The sequence below is a fragment of the Dipodomys merriami genome, unplaced genomic scaffold (genome assembly GCF_024711535.1).
Source record: "Dipodomys merriami isolate MVZ:Mamm:240054 unplaced genomic scaffold, mDipMer1.0.p SCAF_122, whole genome shotgun sequence".
In the NCBI taxonomy this organism is placed as follows: domain Eukaryota; kingdom Metazoa; phylum Chordata; class Mammalia; order Rodentia; family Heteromyidae; genus Dipodomys; species Dipodomys merriami.
The window spans coordinates 1,707,469-1,733,954 of record NW_027202516.1 but is presented as its reverse complement, the minus strand read 5'-3'; the positions used below and the strand labels follow the sequence as shown (position 1 = coordinate 1,733,954).

The following is a 26,486-nucleotide window of genomic DNA, read 5'->3' as shown; positions in this document are numbered from 1 at the left end:
TGCTGAGGAAATGAACCCAGGGCCTCATGCATGCTAGGCGAGCGCTCTACCACTGAGCCACCTTCCCAGCCCCACATTTTACTCTGTTAAAAACATACAGTTTTCAGTGGCTCTCTCACCCACGGGTGTACTCCGTGCTTTGGCAGGTCATGGAAGCAGTTCTGAGGACAGGGCATGCAGACACACTTCTCCATGTGCAGAGGTAGGAAGAGAGAAGTTAAAGAAGGTGCTCAAACTTCCCGGCTGTAAAGGATAAAATATGATTGAAGCCTTTAACTCAAGAGGTACTCTTAGTGTATCTGTTTTTGTTCAAGGAGAGTCAGTGTTATAAAAGCAGCATGGTGATTTAACAAGTGCATCTTTTCTCCTTTGGGAAAGGAGAGAGACCTCGTTCACTTCCTCCAGACCTTGGAGGGAAGATTCTTCACCATTGCTAGTACAGCGTTTACAGGTTTGCTTTTTGTGAGAATTTAGCTAGCACTTTCACCAGTATGGCTTGGAGATGATACATGTTTCTTCCTGCTTTACATTTTCTTTTGTCACTGGTTGTTTGTTTTTTTGAGCAGGTTTCGATTATAACAGGGTACGGTTTTTGTCTCCAGTATGACTTCTGTTTAAGATTTGTAGCATACTCATTGAATCAGTGGCTAGGAGCCACAGATGAATCAGTGTGAAAAATCCTTGGGTACCATATTGAACACTTCCTGATTACTGCTTCTACCTCCTCTCACTCTTTTCATACCTGCATTAGAGCCAGCTACCTCTGTACCAGCATGTTCACTCTCTTACTCCAGTTCTCATCTGCATTTTCAATTTTTTCTTTTTGTTCTTAGAAATTATTACCAGATAATGGTTGTTTCTGATTTGTTCATTTCTTGTGTTTCCAGTTAAGGTAATTTTTTCCTTGGTTTCTGGGATAACAAATGTCCTTCGCATATTCTGTTTGTTGTGCCCGTGTCTGATCTTAGTTATTCAACTGCTTTTAATCATATGTCTGTTCTGAGGAATCCCAAACATTGATACAGAAATAAAATATCATGCCACTTCCATGCAGAAGGCATCTCTAATCTCCACATGTTCTCCAGGCCATCTTTGAAAGAAGAAAACATAGAAGCAAGTTATTATCATCCTCTTGCTTAAAACCCTTCAGTCATTTTCCTGGTCTGTAGGACAAGTTCTGGACTGTAGCAGCCACATTGCAGTCCAGCACCCTGTCATGGGAAGTGAGAAAGCCAACAGGAGTTATGACTTTTCTGTGGTAACTTTGGGGGTGCACAGCTCCTGTAGATGAGAACTGGAGTTGTGAGAATTAACTGAAGTGTGTGTGTGTGTGTGTGTGTGTGTGTGTGTGTGTGTGTCGGGAGAGGGAGAGATTATGCACACAGGACCCCCAACACCAAGTTCAGTGGCCTATGACATGGACCGAGGTCCTATGCCATGTGTGCATGTCTCGTGTGCAATTAGTACAAAAGGCGTGCAAACACCCTGCAGATCCCTGTGGACTAGAGAGAAATTCGGGTGACTCCTGAGAGGCTGAGCCAGAGGCGGGGCTGTGTAGTTATTTCCTGCAGAGATGAAAACGCGGGATGGGGGAGGTGGCTGTTTCCCAGAGGCAGGTCACGTGGTAGGTTGTTCAGTGTGCACGCGAGCCCTCCGACCCTGCACAAGGGCAGGTGCTGGGCGGGGCCGCCCTCCCTCCTGCCTCGCTCCCGTCGCCCTCCCGGCCTGTGCTCACTGTTAAAGCAGCTGCCAGCTCCCAGCACCTGCAGGAAGGCGAGGCCGTTGGGTTCCCAGGGCTCTGCTCTGGAGTCTCTGCCTCTCAGAGGCCCTCTCTGAGCTCACGTCCCCTCTCCTGGCTGTACTTTTCCTCTCTGGAGCTTCCGTGGAGTGTCACTTCCCTGCAGCACTTGTGTGATCACACGCCCCTGTGCCGTTCCTCCCTGCCCGTCTCTGGGCGTGGATACCCCAGATGTCAACATGCTCCCTAGACAAGCCTCCCAATGGCTCCCGGCCTCCTTGGATCCCCACCCCCAGGCCAGAAGGGTCGGTGTCACACACGTAGGTTTTGGAGTGAGTAAAACTGGACCCTGTTTTAAACATGTGGTCTGTGCAGATAGAGCAGCGCGCTTTGAGCAGTTTCTTCCTGTGCATATTAGATAGCTGCCAGGGCGGCACTTTCCGGCACGCAGGTGCGTTTCCTGGCAACGCCCCACCCCTCAATCCCGTGGAAAGGGACGCACGGTGTTTGTGCACTGTGCTTCTGAGGCAGAGATGCAGGCCCGGCCGAGCCTGGATGTGGAGGTGGAGGGAGACGGGGGGGGGGGTAGGGGAGGGGGGTCCATGTCACCGTCCACAGCAGCGGGGGGGGGGGATGGGGGAGGGGGGAGGGGAGCAGTATTGTCATCGCGGGAGGTGGGCCGCCCCTTTCTGCTTCTTCATGGACACCTGGGCCTGCCATTCCCAATGCTCCCTTCCAGTCCCAACCTGCAGAGACCACTTCCAGGAGCTAGCCTGGCTGGGCCCTGGACCAGCTGACCCCCGTGGCTTTTGTCTTTTGGTTTTCATTCAGAAAAACATGTCTGTTCACCATAACTTACTCCTTCACATTTTAGTGCAAACAAGGCTAGCTGCTCTCTCCTTCCCCTGCCTCCTTCCCTCCAGACCTCCCCCATCCTGTCTCCCTCCCCCCTGCCCCTTCCTGGCCTCCCCCTGCCCCTTCCTGGCCTCCCTCCCCCCTGCCCCTTCCTGGCCTCCCCCTGCCTCCCTCTTTTCCTTCTTGTCTCTTTTCCCTTCCTCCCGCGACTTCTTCCTTGAAAAAGATATAAAGCTTAATAGGAAAGGAAATATGCTTTTAATTGAATGAGCGTGGCTCATCACAAGTACCCCCCCCATCCCCAACCTTCTTCCGGTCTTCCTCTCAGGGATGACGGCTGACTGGGGAGAGCAGTCTCCAGGTCTTCCACTGACACCGTGTGGCGAAGGCTGGAACTACAGTATTTTCCACACGTTTCCTAAGTAAATAGAGTTTTATACATGTGTCATGTAATATATAACAATCAAAAATCGTTACCCTGTATATCTTTGACGTAGCTATATTCAGAGACATGCCAATTAACAAACCTCAAGCCTACTTCTAAACAGTAGCTTTACATTTATACGCTTATTATCATCACATCACACTTCTACTTTACAAATATCTACCATTTCTGCGAACAATCACAAGGTTGCTACCTTTGATGCTACATTAATAGACTGGGATGCTGGTGTTTTAAAAACCCTTGTGTTTACTTCACTATCTTAGACTTTTCTTCACGAAAATAGATTTGATGGACCTATTCTAAGGTTATTTCTAGGCATTTCTGTTCTGTCTGTAGGAACTTTGAGGAGAGCAGGAATATGAAAGGAAATGTGGGGGAAGACAGACCTGCACATCGGCCGGTGAGTGCGTAAGTTAGTCTAGCCATTGCAGAGAACCGTATGGAGGGCCACTGGGATTCTAAACGCAGACCTGCCATATGATACAGAAATCCTGCTACGGGGTTTATACCCAAAGTCCATGAAATCAGCAACCTAAGAACTGCATGCATGCCTGTGTTTACTCGGTCAGAAATGGAGACAGAACTTCTACCAACAGATCAATCCATTCAGAACATATGGTGTGTACCCTTCTAGAAACAACGAAGTCCTGGCAACTGGGAGAAGAGCAACAGAACCGGCGGTTACCGTGCCCACCAGTCGAGTGCAGAAAAATGTGCTCGCTCAGCTCTGGAGTCTACCACAGTGACCTGCTGTCAGTGAGCATAGGGGCCATCACAGCCTGGAGGCAGGGGGACCTGAGTCCATGAGCAGAGTCAGGGGGCTGCGTCACCCCGGGCTGACGGGATACCGCACCGCGTGGGGTCACCATGGACGACACGAAAACGCAGTCCATTTCCAAGCACTCGAGGGAGAGACCGTTACCAGAAAGAAGACACGGCGGCTTGCGATGGAGCCAGGCTGACGGCGATGTATTTTTTTAAATGTATGTTCTTTCTTATCATGAGGCTTGAATGCAAGGCCTGGGCACTGTTCCTTAGCTTTTTCACTCAAGGCTGGCGCTCTACCATGTGAGCCAGGGCTCCACGTCTGGGGAAAGCGTGTTTACATTACAATAAACTAGACACAGCACGGCCCCACTGTTGTTCAGGTGTGGGGGGACCAGGTCTCCCCGGGAAGCCCATCTTGCCTCTGCTGGCTGGGTGCGGGCGCCTGGGGCGCTGCCTGGCTGGACCTGGCTTGCGTTGGCCACGTCTGCACGTGGATGCAGTCGCCTTGTTTGTGCTCATGCTGTGCGGCCCCTGCCGCCAGCCACCTGCCAAACGCCACTGCTTTCCAAAACGCCATTCCTTACTCTCCGCCCCCCACCTCCCATCAGACAGGAAACGGAGAGATGAAGGAGAGACTCGAGAAAGGCCCATTTGACCAGGGAATATTACATACAGTGATATCACATTGCAACCCTCTGGTACGGTCAATATATGCGAATTAATTTTAAATCGACTTAAAAAATCATTGTTTTTTTTTCTGTGTATGGTGTGGCATGCTTATAATCCCCCAACATGGGAAGTGAGCAGAAAAATCAATGATTGTAGAAGCCAGTCTTGACTCTCTATTGAGTTTGTACTCAGTTGGGATAAATAGAGAGATGCTGTCTCAAAAAAAAAAAATCACCCAACCAATCAACCAACAGAACAACACAAATGGAAGCCTTCCTCTGTCCCTGACTCAGACGCCCCGTGACGGATGGAAATGTAATCATGAAGTCATTGTTCTTTTGTGCTTGGCTCATTTCCCCAGCGTAATGTCTGTGCTCCATTTTACCATTACACAGATCTAAAGCAGTTGTAAAACCTTAAAATCAGCTTGACATGTTTAGTACAGATTTTTAGAGGCGTGGTAATACAATAATAAATCATATTTTGATGTTATATCTTATAGTCAATTACTACGTGACCTTTGGTGATTCGTGTATATTAAAGAATCCTGGCTGCACTGTTGATGGTGTCTGAATCCAGTTGGATTCAGAGCACTAGCCCATAAACACTGTGTCACTCTAAATTTCTCTAAGTGAAACGATTGCTTTGAGAGTTCATCTTGGTCCATATGTTTTGATGTATGAAAAACCAACTTATTCTAACTGAAACTAATAATTCCACTCTCGTAGAATGATAAATTCATATTTATTATCCCTTGTGAAAGCCAATTTAATCTTCCATTTGGGGCCCCTGCAATAACCAGTACCGGGCTCAGGTCATTTTCTAAAGAGTTTAGTCATGTGTGATTTCAGCATCTTGGCCTGTGGTTTTTCACAAGCAGCTCAAGCTCTGCAGAGAAAGGACTGGAGCCTGTCTATACCTCCTGCCTTACAGAGAAAGAGAGGAAAGTGTGTGGGGAGTGGGAGAGGGGGAAGAGATTGATTTTTGTCTTCTTGTCAATCCTGACTTTCAGGATCTCTAGTTGAGTCAAATCCATGTGGAAAACGGCGCTTCATTGACTCTGCTTCCTCACCTTCTCTTCTCTCTTCTCTTCCTCTCTTCTCTTCTCTCCCTTTGTTTCTCATTGATCCCTGGTTTGTGGGGAGTCAGCCTTAAGTGGAGGCTTCTTCACTGCAGGCCGACGTGGACACTGACGCCCTGCACAGACCTGGTTTTGGGTGTAGTGACCCTGTGCAGGTCTGGACCGCACCGAAGCTCATCAGGAGAAGTGAGAGCAGCCATGTGAGAAGCACGTGCCACGCAGAACTCTCAGATTTCATTGGAAAGAAATGAAGAAAGGGAATGCTTCTGTGATGGCTCTCTTGGGAGAATATCCCAATCAGTAGCATCTTGTAAGTGTATGTGTGAGCAAGGGCAGCACACGTTGACTTGGAAGTCAAGTGTGTCCTAGGAAGCAGATCTTGTTATTTTGGGGAGAAATGCATAGGAGCCAAGAAAAGTAATGCAAAAGAAAACTCCCACTTTATATTAGTACAGAGATTGTTTAAATATGCAAACAAATGAGTGAAGGCCATTAATGGAAAGACAGCTACCACGCAGAGGAACGTGTTAGAGCAAGGGAAACTGTTTGTAGCTAATGCTTACAATGACCCAGCACCGAGTACTTGGAATAGAAATAAAACAAATAGGATATGGAGGTTCAGGAGATGCTGTGGAGGTGAAAAGCACCTTTCTCTGGGGAAGAAGGAAGAAGAAGAAGAAAATCAGGAAAAGACAATGGCCTGTGACCAGAAAATGGTAGTGCTCTTTCTGTTCCCCAAGGACTTCAATGGGTGAATGGATGAACCAATGAAATGTGTGTTTGACCATCACACGCTTCGGAAATGTGTACTTGGAGATGTGTGTAACCGGCTCTAGTCACCTGCAATGTGTTCAAATGGAGAGACAAAGATGCTGAGAGAAAAATCTCTGCTGCTTCATTTGGAGGGCAGAGCACTGGAAACAGTAGGAGCCTTCTATAAACATCAGAACAGACATGACAGCCATGATTCCCTACTCAACAGGGCATGGCCATACGGTCTAACATGAAACACTAAGTGTTCGATGCTCTCCAACATCTCCATTTCCTCTTTTCTTGCCTTGCTAGGAGTCTAAGGAAAGACTTAACCTACAGCACAACAAAATAATTCCGATAATCAGATACACATATGATCAAAAAGATGGGGACCTTGGTTGCTAAGAGCTGTAAGAGCTCAAAGAGAACAGACAAAGCCACCCCCTGCTCCTGGCCTTGCGGTTCATTTCCATCTGTGGAGAGAGGAGGGGTGAGGGTGACGAGGGATGGAGAATCCTGAGGATTGTGATTCCCAGGAAGGAAGATTTCATGGGCCAGAACTGGGCTTGTTATGAATTTGGGTGAATGCTGTGAGGGGTTGAACCGTCCCTGCTTTCACCATGCCCCAGCGAAGCTCTGACCTCCACCGCCTCGGAGAGCAGCCTCCCTGGGAAGCCAGGTAGCTGCTGATGGGATTAGTTAAGATCAAGTCCTGCTGCTCGGAGGCGGACCCTATCCAGTGTAATTACCGTCCTTGTCAGAGGTGGCTGGATGCAGACAGAAGCACAGAGAAGGTCACGTGACCCCAGGGACAGACTAGACATGGGCAGCTCAGAAAACCCCAGGGAGCCTGGGAGAGGAAGAAATGGTGGAAACACACCTGTGCACAGCTCACCTCGTAGCTGTAAGACTCTACCTCTGGTTTGTTGTGATGTCGTCTTTACTGTACATTTTTAAATCAGGACAAGTAAATAATATAGCGTAAGGTAAAAGCAGGTAAAATTAGGCAGGTAGCATTTATTCTTGGATTTCTAAGAAGGAATTAAGAACTAGTAAGCAGAAATAAAATGGAACAGATTTCAACTCAGCATGAAGAAGAACTTGCCAGCAGCTAAAGCTATCGGAAAATGAACTCAAGGACTTCAGAAAGTCATGTATTCTCTGGCACAGTAGCTGATTGGAAAGGGTAAATCAGTGATTTGGCAGAGGCGATCGTTCATACATCAGATAATAGGTTAGGTGGAATCATTTCCCACTTAAAAGTTGTTGCTGTGTTACAGGCCTACAATACAGACTGTAGCACTGTTTACATTGTCTGCTTCAACCAAGAGTGTAGGAAGAGGACATCGAGAAGGGTAACATTCTAATATCACTTCTAGCCTTCATTCATTGTTTTCTATCCATACTTTGCGCCAATTAGAAGGTATACTCATGGCATTCCCTTCATGTGCTGCCTCTGGTAGTTTTAAGTTTGGGGAGCCGAGTAGGGTGGCAGTGATTGAGAGTCTGTTGGACACACGTCTGCTTTGATGCTGACTGGGCGCGACGCCTCCATGTTGCCCTCCCACCACTGCATTTCCTCAGCTCCAAAATGTGCACAGTCCAAAGCAAATCAGATCTAACCACTCCCCGAGATTTCTTCTCGATCTGTGGCATTTTCACCCGTTAGCCGAGTGGTGAGCAAGTTCCAGAAATATGATATTCTTGACTGTTTTCTTGTGGAACTATGAGAATGCATTTCCAGTGGTTAGGACACGTGTGTGTGTGTGGTGTGTGTGTGTTTCAGTTGCTCGTTGGAGGTAGATTACGCAGCCGCAGCATTGTCCAGTGGAAGGCTGCCCGCTGGATGCCCTGGCCAAGGCTGGCTGAGGCAGCTGGCATTGCTCTGCTGAGTGAGAGGAAGAAGTGAAGTATTTAAAACTGAATTGCAGGAACGAAGTATCTTATCAAATTGCCCTTCCCTGGCCGTCGATGGCCCAGTTTCAGCATTGAGAGCAGGAAACACCTTTTCCAGCACCCGAAACCCTAACTAAATGGTGCCTAATTGTCTGGAGCCATCTTTAGCCAGGGACTTAAATTTAACCAGGCGTTCTTTTATTTCTATGCGCTGTAAGTCTCCTTACTGCTCACGCCATGGCTGGTGCCAGGTTCGTGGCAGCGAGCAGGGCCACAGCCCCGAGAGGACAGCAAGCCCGCCACTAGAAGCAGAGAGAGGTGAGGACACGCACCGCTCCAGCCCCGGCGCCCGTGTGTGTCATGGTGAACAGAGCAGGCGGAGGGCAGGGGTGGGGGAGAAGATGTCGTGTCCCGAGAGCACGTCCGGGGGGATGGCCTTTAAACGAGGTCTGGGCCACAGGAGCGCTGTGAAAGTGTCACCAAGTCCCCTTCACTCGGGGGCGATGTAAAGGCCAGAGGCACACAGACGGGAGAGACGCGGGCGTCCACAGAGGAAGCGGCTTTGCTACAGCCCCTCCTTTGTCATGGAAGAAGACAGCCGGTGCGGTGAGACGCTAAACCCCGGGCCAGTGAGCTCGTGGAGGGGCCTCGGCCGCCTCCTCGTGACGTGCGGTGGCGGCGTGTGACACCAGGGTCAGGGGTCAGAGCTCAGAGCTCAGCCACGCCATCACCTGTGTCGCATCGGCTTTGGACTTGCCCAGGGCGGGCCCCCAGTTGCTGGTTCTCCTCTGGTGAAGACAGGAGGCCTTGTCCATTAGAGGTCAGAAGTGCGGGTGTGGGGAGCGGTGAGCATCGAGGTGGGGGTAGGGAGAGCAGCCCGGCTGTTCCCATTGCTCCCTCCTCATCGCCTCCCTCATCGACTCCCTGACGTGTTTCTCCTCCACACCGGGGGACTAGAAAGATAAACCAGAGGTTGTTTGGGAAACTTCTGAGCCACACGACTCCAACTCAAGTAAAAACAAACACAGCCCCAGAGGCTGATGGAGAGAGGTCTAGCAGAGTAGACAGAGGGAGCCCCAGCATCTCTGCAGTGTGCGCCGGGTGGATTGCACGGGCCAGCAATGGAGACGCCCCACGGCTCACGGCCTTCGCTTCCGGGTCGGGTCACGGCCCCTCGGTGCGACCTTGCCGGACGGCGCAGCCTCCTCCCTGGTCACCCCCCTTTGCTCACGGTGCATTCTTCCTTCCGAGCCAGTGTGCGTCGCGGTGTGGAAGAACCAGCACATGAGGACTGTCACCAACTACTTCATCGTCAACCTGTCCCTGGCCGACGTGCTGGTGACCATCACCTGCCTCCCGGCCACGCTGGTGGTGGACATCACCGAGACCTGGTTCTTCGGGCAGTCTCTCTGCAAGGTGATCCCCTACCTACAGGTAGGTCCTTGCGTCCAAACACGGGAAGTCCTGACATGTTACCTTCCACCGTGGTCTCAGCTCTCTGATACATTGATTACAGGGTTAAGAAACATATCCCTGCCCCACCGTTGGCAAAAGTACAGACACAAACACTTTGCTCTTCGCCCCTTTGAGAAGAACACTGATTTTAGTGAGATTATTTGCACATGGTCATTCTGACAGTTTGCATAGGAAATTTACATACATTTTTTGGCTCTGATGATGCACATTTGCAACAAACATTGGAGATCAATAGGGTCATTAGCTGTTTTATTGGCCGAGAATAAAAGCACTCTTTCTGTATCTAATTGCTATATAAGAAACGAAGAGCAAGTGCTTTGAGAGAGTAATTCCAGAAATTATTTATAGTGATCTAAAACCTTAGGGAATGAAAAGGGATGGATGATTAGAGGGCCAGGCTCAAGCCCCTGAGAGACAGACTTCCTGGAAGAGCCAGTCAGAGTGGGCTGGCTCTAACTGTCCTCCAGCCTCCCCACCACCCCCCCCGTCCCCGTCCTCACTCCCTCCCGTCTCCCAGTGCCGAGTACAACATTCCCAGGCTGACCAAATAAGCTTCCATTATCAGAAAGAGATCGTCAGCGTCTATAGAGATCTGACCATGTTTAAGGTCAGAGGTTACGTGTGGAAGGGTGGGAATGCCGTGGAAGGTATAAGCCTCAGGCGTGCAAACGTGGTTTTTAACTGTAAGGTGCGTTTGGGTCTCCCAGCTGGAGGCCAGGAGTGTGGCCACAAATGAAGGTGGCAGATCTTAGAGAGAAGCAGTTCAAGGAAGAACCTGGAGACACATTCTTAAAGGCAGTTATAAATAGAGGCTTCCAGTGGCGTTTGCATAGAGACGGGGGAAACTGTAAGTCAGACAGTCGATATTTTACCAGTTCTGTGAGACGTCTAGCAAAGTCTATTTTCCTGGCTCCAATTATCCCCTGGTTGGAAATGCTAAGGATCCAAGATGGATCCAGTTGCCCCCAGTTACAACTGGCTGAGAATAGCTCCTGTTGTCTGTGAACCAGAAATGTCAGAGCCGCCATTTTGTTCGGATGCACAGCAAGGCCGTGCTGATGAGCAAGTATCTGAGTCTCTTAGGAGCAAGTATCTTGGTCTCCTGTGAGCACCCAGGGACAACATGGCCGCAGCATTGTGTAACCAGCAGACGGTGTAATGCGTGAGGCTATCTTAAATTCTTTCACACCATACAGCTTATTAAAAGCCCTACAGCCAAAGGGACATCTTCATCTCCAGAGAAATTCTGTCTGCATCTGCTTAAACAATACCCAGTCTAATTGACTCCATAGATTATTGCTCCTCCTCAGGCCAAGTGTAAAACTAATAAGCAAGCACAGAATGGAAAAGAATGGATCCATCCATTATCTTGCCCAATATTTCCTCTTGGTATAAGGGTATAAATGCACGAGGAAATCCAGGCACTGGTAAATTATCCATACGCATTGCTCCTTTTCCCTATAATTGAAATATATATTATGTAACACCCAGTCAAATTTTCAAGTTATCTTGGCATATTTAAAATTCTTTTAACATTTGCTAGTTTGCTGTATTTTATGTGCTCTTTTTTTCTTCTAAATATAATGCAAGCTTTAGATTTATGAGTGATACACTGTAACATTCTGGCAAGTACCCAAACAACTTAAAAACTTCACAAATGAAATAAAGCCTAGCTGCAGAATGAAAATGACCCTTTTAGATCTTTAATAGTTCTATAATTCCAAGACCATTACCATTTATTAGGCTATTAGCGGAATGATTGTCAGTATTCCAGTCACCGACCAGACCAGTTTGCTCTTTGTAGAGAGTGAATTATATTTTTAACTGTGGAATAGGCCCAGCATAGAAAATTCCAGGAGATGATGAACAAAACCCAAGTAAAATGTAGGTGGTAGATGGCAGGGAGGCCGGGAGGCCGGGAGGCCGGGAGGCCCGGTGTCGCTGTGGGATTTTAACCTGCTCTAATCTCTCCGTGCCCGTCACCACGTGCTGGTGAGATCGTGTTGGTCACCTACGCGCTAACCCGAAGCCAGGTCATCCTCGCAGGATGACATTCCAGGCTGCACGCTCGGCGTGCTGTGGCAGAGGCTGAGAACGCCCCTCCGTCTCAGGCCACTCCAATGTCCACAATCTACGTGAGACTCGCTCCTTGCGACCACACTGTCACAAGCGGATGTCAGAGTCTCAATGACAAAGACACCCAGAAACGCACCAGCCGGAGCCCAGCGCTCCTTACACTCACCACGGGGTGACAGCTTACATCCCAGACAAAGGCCTCCTAGGAGCTGGGTGTTCATCGCACACTATTGTGTCTCACACGCCTGCAAGCATGGCAGTCGGAACAGGGAATGGCGTATGTCTGGAGATCAAGGGGGCCTTGGACGCACTCCTCCGTCCCATCCAGTGGACTCAGTGCACTGAGTGAGTCAGGCCAGTGCGGTGCGGCAGAGGCAGGATTGCTGCCATTCACCAGCCGTGGGGAGACTGGCACTCACTCGCTCCCGTTGGTTAGAGTTGGTGGGTCACACCCCGCCCAGCCTGATGAACGCCTCACACTGCTAATCGTCAGGGAGGATCAATGCAGCCCCGGCCCACTCGCTCTCCGGAGCAGCTGTGCACAGCATTCCTGCTCCCAGGTTTGATTGGGGTCCGGCAGCCAGAGGTGCACCAGACTATTTGCCGGGAAGGCTTGGAGTTTGGTGAGGGTAGGGCATGTACTAATTGAAGACAGAGGAGAGAGATGGAGACAGAGACAGACAGAAGCAGGAGCCCAGCATGGCGCCAGGGATCTCTCAGGAGTCCAGAGTTCTCTCTGGTGGAGTCCCTCCATGTAACCCGACACTTAGAATGAAATTAGCATCTGAGAATCTGCAACCCTGGAGTAAGTAAATATTCTTCTGTGCTTGCTGAAGCAGCCTGATTCCACGAACATCTAGAACTCCAGACTCTAGGAGGAAAGAGAGAGTTGATAGTAAAGTTATCACCATCATTATAATAATCCTAATAAATAATAGCAAACACAGGTGTGTGTACCACTGAGTCGGTAGAATCTCACCTCTCTCTAGAATCTCACATTCCATCAGAGTAGAACAAAACATTAAACGTAATTGGCCCAATGTGTGGTTGGGCATGTTTAAAATGTTAACATTGTTCCAAAGGGAAGAACTCTTTGTGCTGCAGAGGGTACCTACCCGGTTTTTCAAGGCAAGGTGATTTTATGATCAGAGAGCAGATGATGGCACAGAGGTTTCTGCACAGAATAACTCCAGGCATGAATCATGTTTTCTTTGCATGCACTATGTGGGAAATCAACAAATGTACAACTATCCCTTCCTATTTGAGACTATGAAATGACATACCCATGATTTATACATGGTAGATAGACGTAATTCCTGTCAAATTCCCACATGACAATTAAAAACAAGGACACCTCGCACCATTCTCTTTAAGTGGAAAGGAGTTTCACAGTTCAACATAAACATACACATCTTCTCTCTTCCTTCCTGACAACTGATTCCCCTACGGTAGAAAAGCTGAAAAGCAAAACTCATTCAGTCCACAAAGGCAGTCAAACGTTTGACGAGACTGCAGTTTGCATAACCTCCTCCATGAGGAAACACATAGTTTTCTACCACTGTGTTTCGGGGGGCTGGGGGGCAGGGAGAGGGGAGGTTCCCTCCCTTGTTGACATAGTATGTTTTTAGAGTAGGAATCGTTTGCAGGGATTTCCTTCAGCAAATCTGAATTGTCGATTGACCGTGGCCTCTCGGGCCTGGCCAGGAACCCGTGGCCGACGTGGGCTGTGTTCTCTCCCCCCAGACGGTGTCGGTGTCGGTGTCGGTGCTCACGCTGAGCTGCATCGCCCTGGACCGGTGGTACGCCATCTGCCACCCGCTGATGTTCAAGAGCACGGCCAAGCGGGCGCGCAACAGCATCGTGCTCATCTGGGTGGTGTCGTGCGTCATCATGATCCCGCAGGCCGTGGTCATGGAGTGCAGCAGCATGCTCCCGGGCCTGGCCAACAAGACCATGCTGTTCACCGTGTGCGATGAGCGCTGGGGCGGTGAGTGAGCGGCGGCTGGCGCGACTCTGCGGAAACGCCATGAAACTCACAGAAGCCATGGCTTGTCGGGTGCAGAAAGCACTGGCAGATGCTTTCAGCATGCCTGACATCTCAGGTTTGCAATTAGTGTCCACTCGAAGATGGACATGAGGAAGTAAGACCATCATCTCCCCAACACCCCCCCCTCCACACATTCATCACTAGGCTCTCCTTATTGGAGCAATCTCTCCTAGTCTGAAAGTGTCCTTTCGCTTGATCAACATTTTTCCCCACGAGTGCTCCTTGCTGAAATCCACAGTGAACAGCCAGTTGCACAGTCCCTGACGACGTGGAAGCCCACCAGCCGCAGAGCGAGCTGCTCCCTCTCTGTTCAAAACTCCAAACTATCACAGCCGTGGTGAGGAGGACCGAGAGCTGCCTGTCACACTCACACCAGGCCTGCACGGGTGCAGGCTTCACACTCACTCACACCAGGCTTCACACTCACACCAGGCCTGCACGGGTGCAGGCTTCACGCTCACACCAGGCCTGCACGGGTGCAGGTTCACACTCACTCACACCAGGCTTCACACTCACACCAGGCCTGCACGGGTGCAGGCTTCACACTCACACCAGGCTTCACACTCACACCAGGCCTGCATGGGTGCAGGCTTCATGCTCACACCAGGCCTGCACGGGTGCAGGCTTCACACTCACTCACACCAGGCTTCACACTCACACCAGGCCTGCACGGGTGCAGGCTTCACACTCACACCAGGCCTGCACGGGTGCAGGCTTCACACTCACACCAGGCTTCACACTCACACCAGGATTCACACTCACACCAGGATTCACACTCACACCAGGCCTGCACGGGTGCAGGCTTCACGCTCACACCAGGCCTGCACAGGTACAGGCTTCACGCTCACACCAGGCCTGCACAGGTGCAGGCTTCACGCTCACACCAGGCTTCACACTCACACCAGGCTTCACACTCACACCAGGCCTGCACAGGTGCAGGCTTCACACTCACACCAGGATTCACACTCACACCAGGATTCACACTCACACCAGGCCTGCACGGGTGCAGGCTTCACGCTCACACCAGGCCTGCACAGGTGCAGGCTTCACACTCACACCAGGCCTGCACAGGTGCAGGCTTCACACTCACACCAGGCCTGCACAGGTGCAGGCTTCACGCTCACACCAGGCTTCACACTCACACCAGGCTTCACACTCACACCAGGCCTGCACAGGTGCAGGCTTCAAACGAATACTAGCTTATGCAGAAAGCTCATGGGAGACTTTCTTCCAGATAAATAGAAGCTCAAAGCCCCTCGGGTGCCTGGGAAGGGCTGAGGGCACCTTCCGCCCTTTGAACCCGGCCTACCAGCCGCTGCTGGGCCTGGAGCACTTCAAAGGGGAGTCATTTGCTGCTCCTGCCCTTGAGCTGCTGCAGTTCCATCACGGCGTATGTAACCGGCTGGTTTTACAGGACAAACTTGAAAGCAGGTGAGGGGGTGGGAGAGAGAGGCTTTTTAAAAAGACACACTGCCCCCCGTAGGTCTCCGAGACTTCAGCGGCAGCGGCAGCGCCCGTGGGCCCTGCTGAAACTCCAATGGGGACCCGAAGAGGAAGACAGGGGTTCGGAAGGAGAATATTCGACTCAAACTCAACCGACTCCAGATGACAAACTATGGAATGAAGACCGTAGGGGGCAAAAACTCATAAACACACGAGACACAGAACCCATCAATATGCACAGAAATGTAACCAGTGAGCGCGATCCCAGGCTTCCTCAATAAACGCAACGCCCTCCGCCTTTGCGCCCCGCATCACGGTAGCTGCCAGGCACCCCCTAGCCATTGCCCTTAGTTCAATTACAAAACCCAGCCTTCGTTGTTCACCTTTCTGGGGTAATGAAAAGCTAACATCCGTGGACGTAATAGTATTATTCTCCATGAAATTCCATGCCAATACCAGGGTCAAAATGAAACACAGCAGAGCAAATGTGTATTCAGTTGAAGGCTGCTGGCTTACTGAGTCACTATCCGTGGCATCTGGCTAGGAGTCTCCGAGTCCAGCACTCCATCGTGGTGAAGGTGTGCGGCCAGCACACCTTCACGAACCAGGATAGCTCCTAAAGCATACAAAAAAAAGTATTGGGCAGAGCCCATGCCCACCACAGACAGAGCCCTGGGCTCAACTCCTGGCACCCATAAAACAAGAGCAGAATGAAAAGTACGGCCATGAACATATCTGAGAGGTGCTAAAAGATTAACAGTAAGCCGTAACACCGTCAGTCAAATAACTGTGTCTAATCAAATGCCCGCTGTGTGCCGGTTCCCCTGGGCACTTAGGATTAATGATGAATTTCAAAGTCACTAAACCCCTGAGGTACACATCCTGAGAAGTGAGGCGCATACAGAGAGAAAATGCCCACCCCGCGTTAAAAAAATCAAAGGCCCCCAAAGCCCCCCTTTGATCAGAAGCACCTGTGCACACGTGGACACTCGGCGCTTAAAGAGAAATGGTGTGTCTTCCCAGTCATTCCACACACCATCACAAAGCATTTTATGACCTTGCCCTACGAGGCCCAGACAAGATCAAGTCCCTTCTCCAAACGTACCTAGAACCCAAACCTGATCGGCTGTGATCAGCTAGTCAGCTAAAGCCTCGGCTTAGGAAAGCTTTTCATTAACGGACACGTGACTCGAGCAGCCCGCGGCAATGCAAAGGAGGACTGGCCAGTTGCTGCTTTTCTGCGGGACAGCCGAGGGGCTGAGAACTCGGCCTGGGGTCTGGGCACACACGCACGCGCGGTGCGGGAAGGTGCGTGGTCCGGGAGGGAGCTATTTTCTGCTTCTCTGTCGTGTGCTAACGACCTCCTAAGGAAGGCAAATCCACCGCTAAAGGAAACGCTCAGGGAAGTCTCTTTATTTTGAAGAAGACGTGTGAGTTTCGCGTGTGAGCTGATGGTGCCTTTGCTTTCCGTCCCAGGTGACATCTACCCGAGGATGTACCACACCTGCTTCTTCCTGGTGACCTACATGGCCCCGCTCTGCCTCATGGTGCTGGCGTACCTGCAGATATTCCGGAAACTCTGGTGCCGACAGGTAGGTGAGACCGCTGCGGACGCACTGTGCGCCGAGCCCCCGGGTGCCGGTGCTTCCTGCCTCGCCTTTGCTTTACGCTGACTTTCAGGGAAGGTTCTCAGTCCTGCCTTGAGGACTTGAAATGAATAATACTAAAAGTTCAATCTCAGTGATTATCCGGGTTGATGTTAGTCTAGGAGTAACAGGACTAATTTAGCTTTTTATGAGCAATCGTGAATAAAAATCCACTTAATGTGTCCCAAGCTTCTAAATCTAAAAGATTGGCTTTTATGAGATTTATATAACACCTCTTAGCCTATGAGTTAAATATGTAATTTAAAAGATCTCATTTCTAGAAAAGCTGAAAAATCAGGCATAACTTAGAATTTTAACCCATGTGCACGACTCTGCATTGGTGTATGGCCATTGGTTAGAGAATTTGGCCGCATCTCTGAAGGCTTGTACTCATCCACGCACAGTTCATCCAGCCGGTGCCTTTGTGTATCTGTCCTGCACAAGGCTGCACGTTTCAGTCTATGTCACCAATGCCTGACAATCTAGAGAAATTGCATACGCTCACGCAGAGAGCAAATCCTCCTGACAACAGCAGCACAGGAGGCTAGAGCAAATGAGTGCAGAGGGGCCTTTAATCCAGGGCTATGCTGAACCTTGATGACTTGAAGAAAATCATCAGCAAACCCGGGAACAGCTTCACAGAGCACAGAGAAGTAAGGCGGCTCAGATTCTTATTTTTAGCAAGCTGCATCTTGAAATGACAGAATGCTTAAAAGAGATGTGCACCTACCTTTTCCGAGATTATTGCCAGGGCCTCGAGAGTCTCGGCTTAGTGGGAAGCCGTGCTCTGTCTGTTTCCTCTGAAGTATTCTTCAGCATTAGGGAAGCTTACAGTTGGTTCAGCTATCTTACAAACCTTTCATTCAGCCCTGGAGGATGAGCCTTCATTCACAGCTAAGTCCACCCTTGCTTCTCGAGGCCGTTTTCAAGATCACATTTGACCGGCCGTGTTACTTGTGAACAACCCTGCATGTCTCATAATGACCGAAGCATTTCTTTGTCTCTATATTTTCAAAGAAGGCATTGGCCTTATAACCTTGTAAGTGCAACCCGGGGCCACGCTTATTCAACTTGGATCTCTCAAATTCTTCAACTGAAACAAACAAACACAAAAACCAACCCGCAGCATCAGTAGCGGGGACGGGCGCGACTCTCGCACGTGGCTGGTGGTTTCTGATCATGGCAGCAGCATTCTCCAGCATCTCTTCCCGGCCCCGCAGCCAGCCCCGCGCATCTCAGGGCACTCTGCTGGGCTGGTGTCCTGACTTCTCCCAGCTTGGCTGAGACCTTTCACCGTTGGTTATTCTGCTGTGACACACACATGTGGTCTACACATGAATTCCGTTCTGAGGGAGGGAAATATTCTCTGGCCCCTTCCAGGGCGGTGGAGATCTTTGATGAGCTGTAGCTAGGTGATCTGGAAAAATCCTATTAAAATGGATGATCCTGGATCCAAGCTGTTATGCGGCTTTGCCACGCTGCCTGTGTCTGGAACACAGCGGACATTTGCAAAGTGTTTACATGATACCAAGCAATTGTCTTTTCACTTAAACTGGTGGTGCTCAGCTCTGCCAAGTCTACACTAAATTCCACATTGCATTACAGGTTTAGAAGTCATCCACATATTCTTTCTTATGAATTGTTCCAATTAGTACAAGGCACGCCATTCAGAAGATCTGCAGTCAAGCGCCCAGACTATGAAACTAAAATATTTACAAAACAGATTGGAAAGGATGATAGCAAGTTGATCTGAGCTCTTCAGCGGTCACAATAAAGTAAATTAACCCCAAATGGGTAATTATGTAGAACTCTGCTTGAGCAATTCTCAATTTCCAGCTGTCAGTATCTTAAACAGAGTTGTATGGTGCCCTGTGAGCCATTAGGCCAGTAAGCAAACTGCCGAATGGAAGGTCTGTCCTATTTGCTTAAAACTGCAGAGATGTGTGGAATCTCTTGTCTACTCCGAGACTCTTAGGGCAAACTCTGTGTCCTGGTTTGACTTTCTCAAGAATTTCATGCTTCATTAAAGAGCCAGTTTGTTCTCTGCTAGAACCAGTTATTTCACTTCTCGACGCAGGAAACTCAATCAGAAAACTACAGGCCCTTCTCTGAAACTCCTGTTTATAAGAATGTCTTCTTCCCAGCTTGGACTCCTGTGCACGAGTTCTCCAGGCCCATGCCTCTGCATAACACGGTATCTAAGTCTCAGCATGCACAAGAACTTCTGTCAATCTGTGCCGGAGATATCTACTGAGCACTGAGAGGCTCCAAAACCTGTCATTTCAACTTTTGAGAGACCTTGCTCTTCTCAGCCGCTCCACCATCCCTTGCTGTGCTTGCATTCTTCAACGACCTTCCCAGAGAAGTTAACACAGGAGTCACAAGCATGGGAGGAGATGGAAAGAATGGCAGGGTTGTACACAAACACAACTCAAATCACGCACAGAAATAGAGCAGGAGCAGAGGCGAACACAAAAGATGGTACAGAGACACACCTGCGTGTAGTTTCTTTCATATGAGGTTTGAAAGGCAATCACAGAAAGCGATAGTTATAAAATTGTGAAAGTTCAGCTTATGATCTACCAATACCTAATCACAGGAAGTGGGGTGGGGGAGGGACAAAGCTGTACTAGAGCAAAGATTGTTATTATATCTATCTATCTATCTATCTATCTATCTATCTATCTATCTATCTATCTATCTATCTATCTATCTAACTATTGAGATCAAACAAGCATCAATCCAAGTACCTTGTTTAGATTGGGCTGTAATCCTCAATAACACCACTAAGAAAACATTCTTTAAATAGACTGAATCTCATAAAATGCTTTACATTTGTGCCTAAAACTAGACTCCCTATCCGCTTCAGACCAAGTTCTCCTCCAGATACGCAGTTTTCCTGTACAACTTACAAGAGCGAGGCTGAGGAGCTGGGAAACACAGCCTCCTCTGACCTTGTGAAGGTCATCACCGGAAGCCAAGTGCCAGGCACCTGTATTGGTCCATCTGAAGCCGGTCCGTTTGTCTGTTTGCACCCTGCAGCTGTATGTCACCCTCTCTGACACTGACAGGGGCCGTCAGAGGCAGAATGCTCCGTCCTCCGGGAGCACTCGGTACCAGCACTGCAGAAGTGCGCATGATCTCCCTGAGACCGTGTCAAACAGTTCGAGACCCGTTAGCAGCTTTCACACTGCGGTTCTCTCCCCAGGGTCACCGCTGCGTCTCTTTAGTTGTCTTTAAAAAACAAACTCCTGGAAAAGAGAGTCACAGAAGAGGAAGAGGTCAGGTCTGCCCCTCCCCCGCAGGGTGGGTTGGAAGCCGGGGCTGGGTTACCGCGGTGCGGGAGCACTCTCTCCACGCCAGAGCCTGCGGGTGAGGACGGGAGGCCTTGCTTCCTCCAGGAGGGCGGGATTCCATTTGGGCCAGATGCCTACTCTTCAGGGGTAGAAGACAGCCAAAGCAACCGATCATTTCCTCGACGTACACACCGACGTAAAACTCTGATCCTACCATTAAAGATTTTCTAGGGGACTCTGATCCTGTGGTGTCAAAAACTAAACCCAAGCCACCTCTGCTCTGTTCTGGGAGACACGGGCCCCTGTGGGTCCTCTTGGTGTGCACAGACACACTCGGGCGGTACGCTCTCACCGCACGGCGGCGCGCTTTCCTCTCAGGAGTGGCGCGTGCTGAGCTTCCCGGCTTTCCCCATGACCTCTTCACGAGCGTGTAACCTCCCTCAAACGCTTTACCCTGCCATTCTCACCCAACCGTCAGAAGAAACAGAAAAGCACAAGCCATGGCACGGAACTGTCCCGAATCCTAGTGAGTAACAAAACACGATGGAAGATGACCGCTGATCCTCAGTCTCATTGTGTGTTTGAACACACCAAACACCGTGATAGACGCACATTGTAAACCACAGCCAACGACTTCTTAGATCTTTGCCCCTTCCGGTCAGAGACTGGCTTTGTCCATCGGTGAGCCACTGGGAGGTGGGCTGCAGGTCCCCTCTCTCCACACAGCAGCAGATGGCAGTAGTGATGCATGGGGAAAAAATCAGCTCAGGGTACTTTGTCAGTTACATGCTGGGTTTTCCTTCTGTGTCATAAAATTTAGGACTGCAGGATCTAGGATTTCTTACGAAATAGTGCAGCTACCACCTCCTGAGCCCCGGCCCACCCCCCTTTCTTAATTCGCTGTTCTGTTTGACCCTGTCACAATTGTCTCGTGCTGGTCCAGCTTCTCTCCGGTGGAGGGGTACTCAGTCAAGCACTCCTGAAGGGCCTCTCTGCTTTCAGATTCCTGGCGCCTCCTCCGTGGTTCAGAGGAAATGGAAGCCCCTGCAGCCCATGTTGCAGGCTCAGCGGCCGGGACACCAGCCCAGGTCCCGGGTCAGCGCCGTGGCCGCTGAAGTAAAGCAGATCAAAGCCAGGAGGAAAACGGCGCGCATGCTCATGGTGGTGCTGCTGGTGTTTGCCGTGTGCTACCTGCCCATCAGCATCCTCAACGTGCTGAAAAGGTGAGGGGACAGCTGCCGCTGCTGCTGCGGCTAGAGAAACAGCCAAGTGTCAGCCTGGACACCTTGTCGGGCCACATTGCTCCCCTCAGCGTGCTCAGACTCTGCTCTGTCTGTGCAGACTCCTGCGGTAACATCCTTGAGCAAACTGCGAGCCTTTAGACATAGAAAAAGTTCCAATGGCAGAATGAGCACCACGGGAAAATAATATACAAACAAACAGCTTCCACCACAGCAGACAGTTGGCTTCTTCTTTGAAGAAGTATCATTGGGACCATTGAGCTATGGAGCTCTTGTTTCCAAAACAAACATGAAATAATCCTTTTTAAAGAATTAAAAACAGGTCAGGCCCCAGTGGCTCACCCTGCCTGTCAGCCCAGCTACTCAGGAGGCTGAGATCTAAGGATTGCAATTCAAAGCCATCCCCAGTAGGAAAGTCCATGAGACTCGAACCTCCAATTAACCACCAAAAAGCCAGAAGTGGAGCTGTGGCTCAAGTGGTAGAGTGCCAGCAAAACAGCTCAGAGTCAGTGCCCAGGCCTCCAGTTCAAGGCCCAGGACTGGCACACACACACACACACACACACACACACACACACACACACACACACACAAGAATGTTTAGCTTTCAGTTGTGAGCATTAAACATAAATGAATTATTACAAGTCAGTGATGTCATGGAAACAGCTCACAATGCATACCCCTTCTCTCCCTCCTCCCTCCCTCCCTTTCCCCTCCTTCCTACTTTTCAAAACCCTACCTGTCAGTAATGCTTCCCCGAGGCTACCCAATTAAATACCTTTCTCTCCAAAGAAAATAAATATTTGCCTAAGGGAAAAGTCTTTGATTTAAAACATTTTTAGAGGTTTTGAGCATTCTGCTCTTTTTCAAAAAGTAAAAAATTATAGTTGGAAAAATCATCTTAAAAATAGTTATTTTCTTCATATATAAATACATATTATATATTTTTTATTATTTTATTTTTATTTTATTTTTTTGGTCTTTCGTGAGGCTTGAACTCTGGGCCTGGGCGCTGTCCCTCAGTTCTTCAGCTCAAGGCTAGCACTCTACCACTTGAGCCACAGCGCCACTTCCGGCTTTTTCTGCTTATGTGGTGCTGAGGAATCGAACCCAGGGCCTCACACATGCAAGGCAAACGCTCTACCACTGAGCCACCTTCCCAGCCCCTCTTCATATATTTTTATAAGAAAGGAGTTTGTCTAGATTTGCCCAAGTTTGTCACATTTGCCTTTTCAATCTGCCGCTCACACAAGCACAGGTTCAGCCTTCCCTCGGAATGTAACTGCAATTGTCTCCTTCGAGTACAACTGTCGCAAAGTACCGGGTCTCTAGAACGTCCAGAAGTTCCTTTCTATCCCCTCTGTTGCTTCCTGGAAAACAAACAACAAACAAGCACACAAATCAGAGGTGGGGGAGGGGAGCGGGCAGGAGGGGTGGGGTCAGTGGGGGGGAGGGACGGGGTCAGTGGGGAGTCCAGCCCCGCTCAGTGGGGTGTAATCATGGAAAAGTCGCACCGGCCCCCCTCCGATCCCTGTCTCGCTTCCTTCCTGCAGGGTCTTTGGGATGTTCGCCCACACGGAGGACAGAGAGACCGTGTACGCCTGGTTTACCTTCTCACACTGGCTGGTCTATGCCAACAGTGCTGCCAACCCAATTATTTATAATTTCCTCAGCGGTAAGCCTGCGCGGTTTTCCCCAACCCGGGGGTGTTGGCGGGGCTGGGAGGCTGGCAGGGCAGGAAAAGCTTCGGCAAGGCTTTGAATCATGCTTTGTCCTGACTCGATTGGCATTCAACATATTGGTTCTTGTTGTCTGCTCTGGATTTTCGAGACAGGGTCTTACCATATAGTCCAAACTGGCGTCCAACTCAAAATCCTTCCATCTCAGCCTCCGGAGTGCTGGGACCACAGGTGTGCACCACCATGCCTGCCTGTAGAAGAGTTTCTTCCTTTAGGAAATGGAATACTCACTGCCTAACTCATCAGAGAAACTTCCCAAGTTAGTTTACCCTAGTAAAACCCACACGGTGTTAACACACGTGGCAAGCGGAAAGTTGTGAGACATGAATAGCGGCCGGCCTCCCATGGCATAGCTTAGCATTACGGTTGAGGATGTTTTAAGTGTGTCAGCTTGGCTTTGGGGTCTTGTCCTTTTACCCAACCACGCAGCCTAAAGCAGGTTGAGCCAGACCGTCTCCACTCAGAGGAGTTTCTCCGGCGGGTCCTGCTTACCTCAAGCGTTCTCTCTGACCACAAACGCACCGTATGGACAGAGAGACGCCCGCTTGCGCATGTAGGATTTACTCAACCCAAGGCATTATAGACTCAATAGAATCTTAACATTTCAATAACAATTGTTATATTTACATTTTCCTCGTTGATTTTAGAACTATGTTTTCATTAGCCACATTTTGGGGGGGCATTTTTCTTTCTCTACTCTATTTCCTTCTTGGATTTATTTCCACGTAGATAGCAATTTTGCATGTTGAAATAGAAGTTCATTTTATTACACATTTAATCGATTATCTGCATCTTCCAACTCCATTTCTTGGCTTTCTGGTTGAGCCAGTGTTTTGCTTTGTTTTGTTGATTTAGAGGATGCATTGAGCAGCTTGGTAGATTCTAAGTTATAGTTTCTCAGGAAAGAGAAGTTCTTGGCGGTATTATTGCACATTAAGGTAACTGCAGGTGACAATATCATACTGCATAATTTAAACAGCTAGCAAGACAGAACTTGAAATGTTTTTAAAGAAAAGAGAAATGTTTGAGAACCTGGGCTATATTTAGCCTGATTCAAGCAGGCACAAACTGATGTATGAAGCAACCTTCACATGGTATTTCATTAAGACAAACTGATGTATGAAGCAACCTTCACATGGTATTTCATTAAGAGGCATGCCTTTTACTTTTTTTTTTCTTTTTTGTTTTTTGTTTTTGTTGGTCGTGGGGCTTGAACTCTGTGCCTGGGCGCTGTCCCTCAGCTCTTCAGCTGAAGGTGGGCACTCTACCACTTGAGCCACACTTCCAGTTTTCTGGTGGTTCATTGGAGATAAGAGTCTCATGGACTTTCCTGCCCAGGCTGGCTTTGAATCACAATCCTCAGATCTGTCTCCTGAGTAGCTGGGATGACAGGCATGAGCCACTGGCGCCCAGCTAGGAGCCTTATTCTTGTATGTCATTATTTCATGAGCTTACCACGCTTCCACATACACACACACAAATGAACTTCCTTTTCCCATTTCTCTCCATCTCTGCATGGTTAGTTCGGCTTGCTCGGGCCCTGCCCGCCCTGGGTGAAAAACTTTTATCCTTTTTCTTTCTTTCTCCCTGGTTTCCCAGGCAAGTTCCGGGAGGAATTCAAAGCTGCGTTTTCTTGCTGTTGTCTGGGCATTGGCCACGGCCAGGAAGACCGGCTGGCCCGGGGTAGGACCAGCACCGAGAGCAGGAAGTCCCTGACCACGCAGATTAGCAACCTGGAGAACTTGTCCAGACTGTCAGAGCAGGTGCTGCTCACCAGCCTCAGCACGCTGCCGGCTGCCAACGGGGCGGGCCCGCCGCAGGACCGGTAGAGGAGACGCGGAGACCAGGAGACGCGAAGACGCGTCCTCCCGTGACCCTGGCCACACCACGCTTTTTACAAAAACAAACATCTCTGTACATAGTTTTACTATCCCCGGGATCAGAGGCTGAAACGATTATTGATCTTTTTTTTCTTTTTTTTCTTTTTTTAATTTATCATTGCTTTTTGGAAATTTCAAAAAGAAGAAGCCAGTGGAAAACCACTTCTCGATTTTTGGCTTCCACACGTGAGCAGTTCAAGCTTCGGCTCAGCTTCTTTGAGGCTAGTTCACTTTTAGGGTCAAGTGTTAAAATCTGCGTCAGTGAAGTGAATCCTTCTCATTCCTTTTATAATGCTTTGCTGTTTTTAAACTTACCTGTTTAAATTGGCCGTTCAAGGTTGTCAAAGGTGATTTAATGATTTGCTCTTGGCTGCAAAAAGAAGCAGCCATTTGAATTCTCAGTTATCAGTAGACATATGCTAGTCGACTTAAATCTTTCAAAAAGTCAAGGACTGTCATTATACAGTGACTCCCGAGGGAAGATTTATATACAGAAGCTTACTATTCACAGAGATCCAAGAGCTATCTTTGCACATCACACATGACAGGTTCCATTAAACTTTGTTTTCCACGAATTCCACCCCCCAGTCACTCAGTTTCCTCAGGTCTGAAGCTGCCTCGTCTCTTACGTTTCTTGTCCAACACACACTCAGTAAGGCTCCATGTCAAAGTAAAAACTGGGTAGAAACTGCTAGAACGCATATGAATTTCCAGCTCTGAGGGAGGGCTTGAACACACAGTCGGGAAAATCCTGCGTCGTAACCTTCTCCTAACCCACAAGCAAAATTACCTGTCTGCAGGGTGCACCTCTGTGCCGGGCGGCAGGGACCGGGGAGGGGTGCCTGCAGGCTTGTCCCCGTGCTCTGAGGCGGACATGGGGACGTAGCTTAGTTCTGGTCTAGGGCACAGTGACCGGTTTGATGCCCCCTGCCATGACCCACAGCGTGGCATGTGGGCACAGACACCTGGAGGGTCCTCACTCGGGGCGAAGCAGCCAGGCAACCGTGCTGCTGGGCTCTCCCCCCGTCCTGCCACAGAGCCGGGTCTGTGGCCGTGGCTTTGCTCCGGGCTGGGGGCCGTGGCCAGGCGGTCGGAGAGACAGAGCTTTGCTCTTTCTTAGCTTCCAGAAGTGAAGAGAACACGTGTGTCTGGTGTGCACGTGAAGTATGAAGTTCAAAGCACTGGTGTTTCAAATCTGGGGAAATCTGAAGACAACGCACCGTTTTTTCGGATTCAGACATCCTCCGCCCCGTGGCGTTCAGGGAAAGAGGTTCTCTGTGCTGGAGATTGCAGCCAGGCCTTGCGTGTGCTAAAAGGAAACACTGACCCAAAACAGAGCGGTCTTCTAGAGACGTACCTCTTCATTTTTCCAACTCTTTGTTCTCATCTCAGAGAAAAACAGTACAAAATTATCCGCAATTTGTTCTCTGTCTCAGA

General features: G+C 49.5%; 1 protein-coding gene across 1 annotated transcript in view; it reads left to right on the top strand.

Moving 5' to 3' along the window:
- Nucleotides 1-25,945, top strand: part of Hcrtr2 (hypocretin receptor 2) — a 50,665-nt gene extending 24,720 nt beyond the window's left edge. Inside the window, exons 2-7 of the mRNA XM_070017263.1 lie at nt 9,461-9,639; nt 13,501-13,744; nt 16,724-16,839; nt 21,192-21,412; nt 22,984-23,105; nt 24,769-25,945. Coding sequence (XP_069873364.1) covers nt 9,461-9,639; nt 13,501-13,744; nt 16,724-16,839; nt 21,192-21,412; nt 22,984-23,105; nt 24,769-24,998 — 1,112 coding nt within the window. The 3' untranslated portion in view covers nt 24,999-25,945. The remainder of the gene's footprint in view (nt 1-9,460; nt 9,640-13,500; nt 13,745-16,723; nt 16,840-21,191; nt 21,413-22,983; nt 23,106-24,768) is intronic.
- The last annotated feature ends 541 nt before the right edge of the window (nt 25,946-26,486 follow it).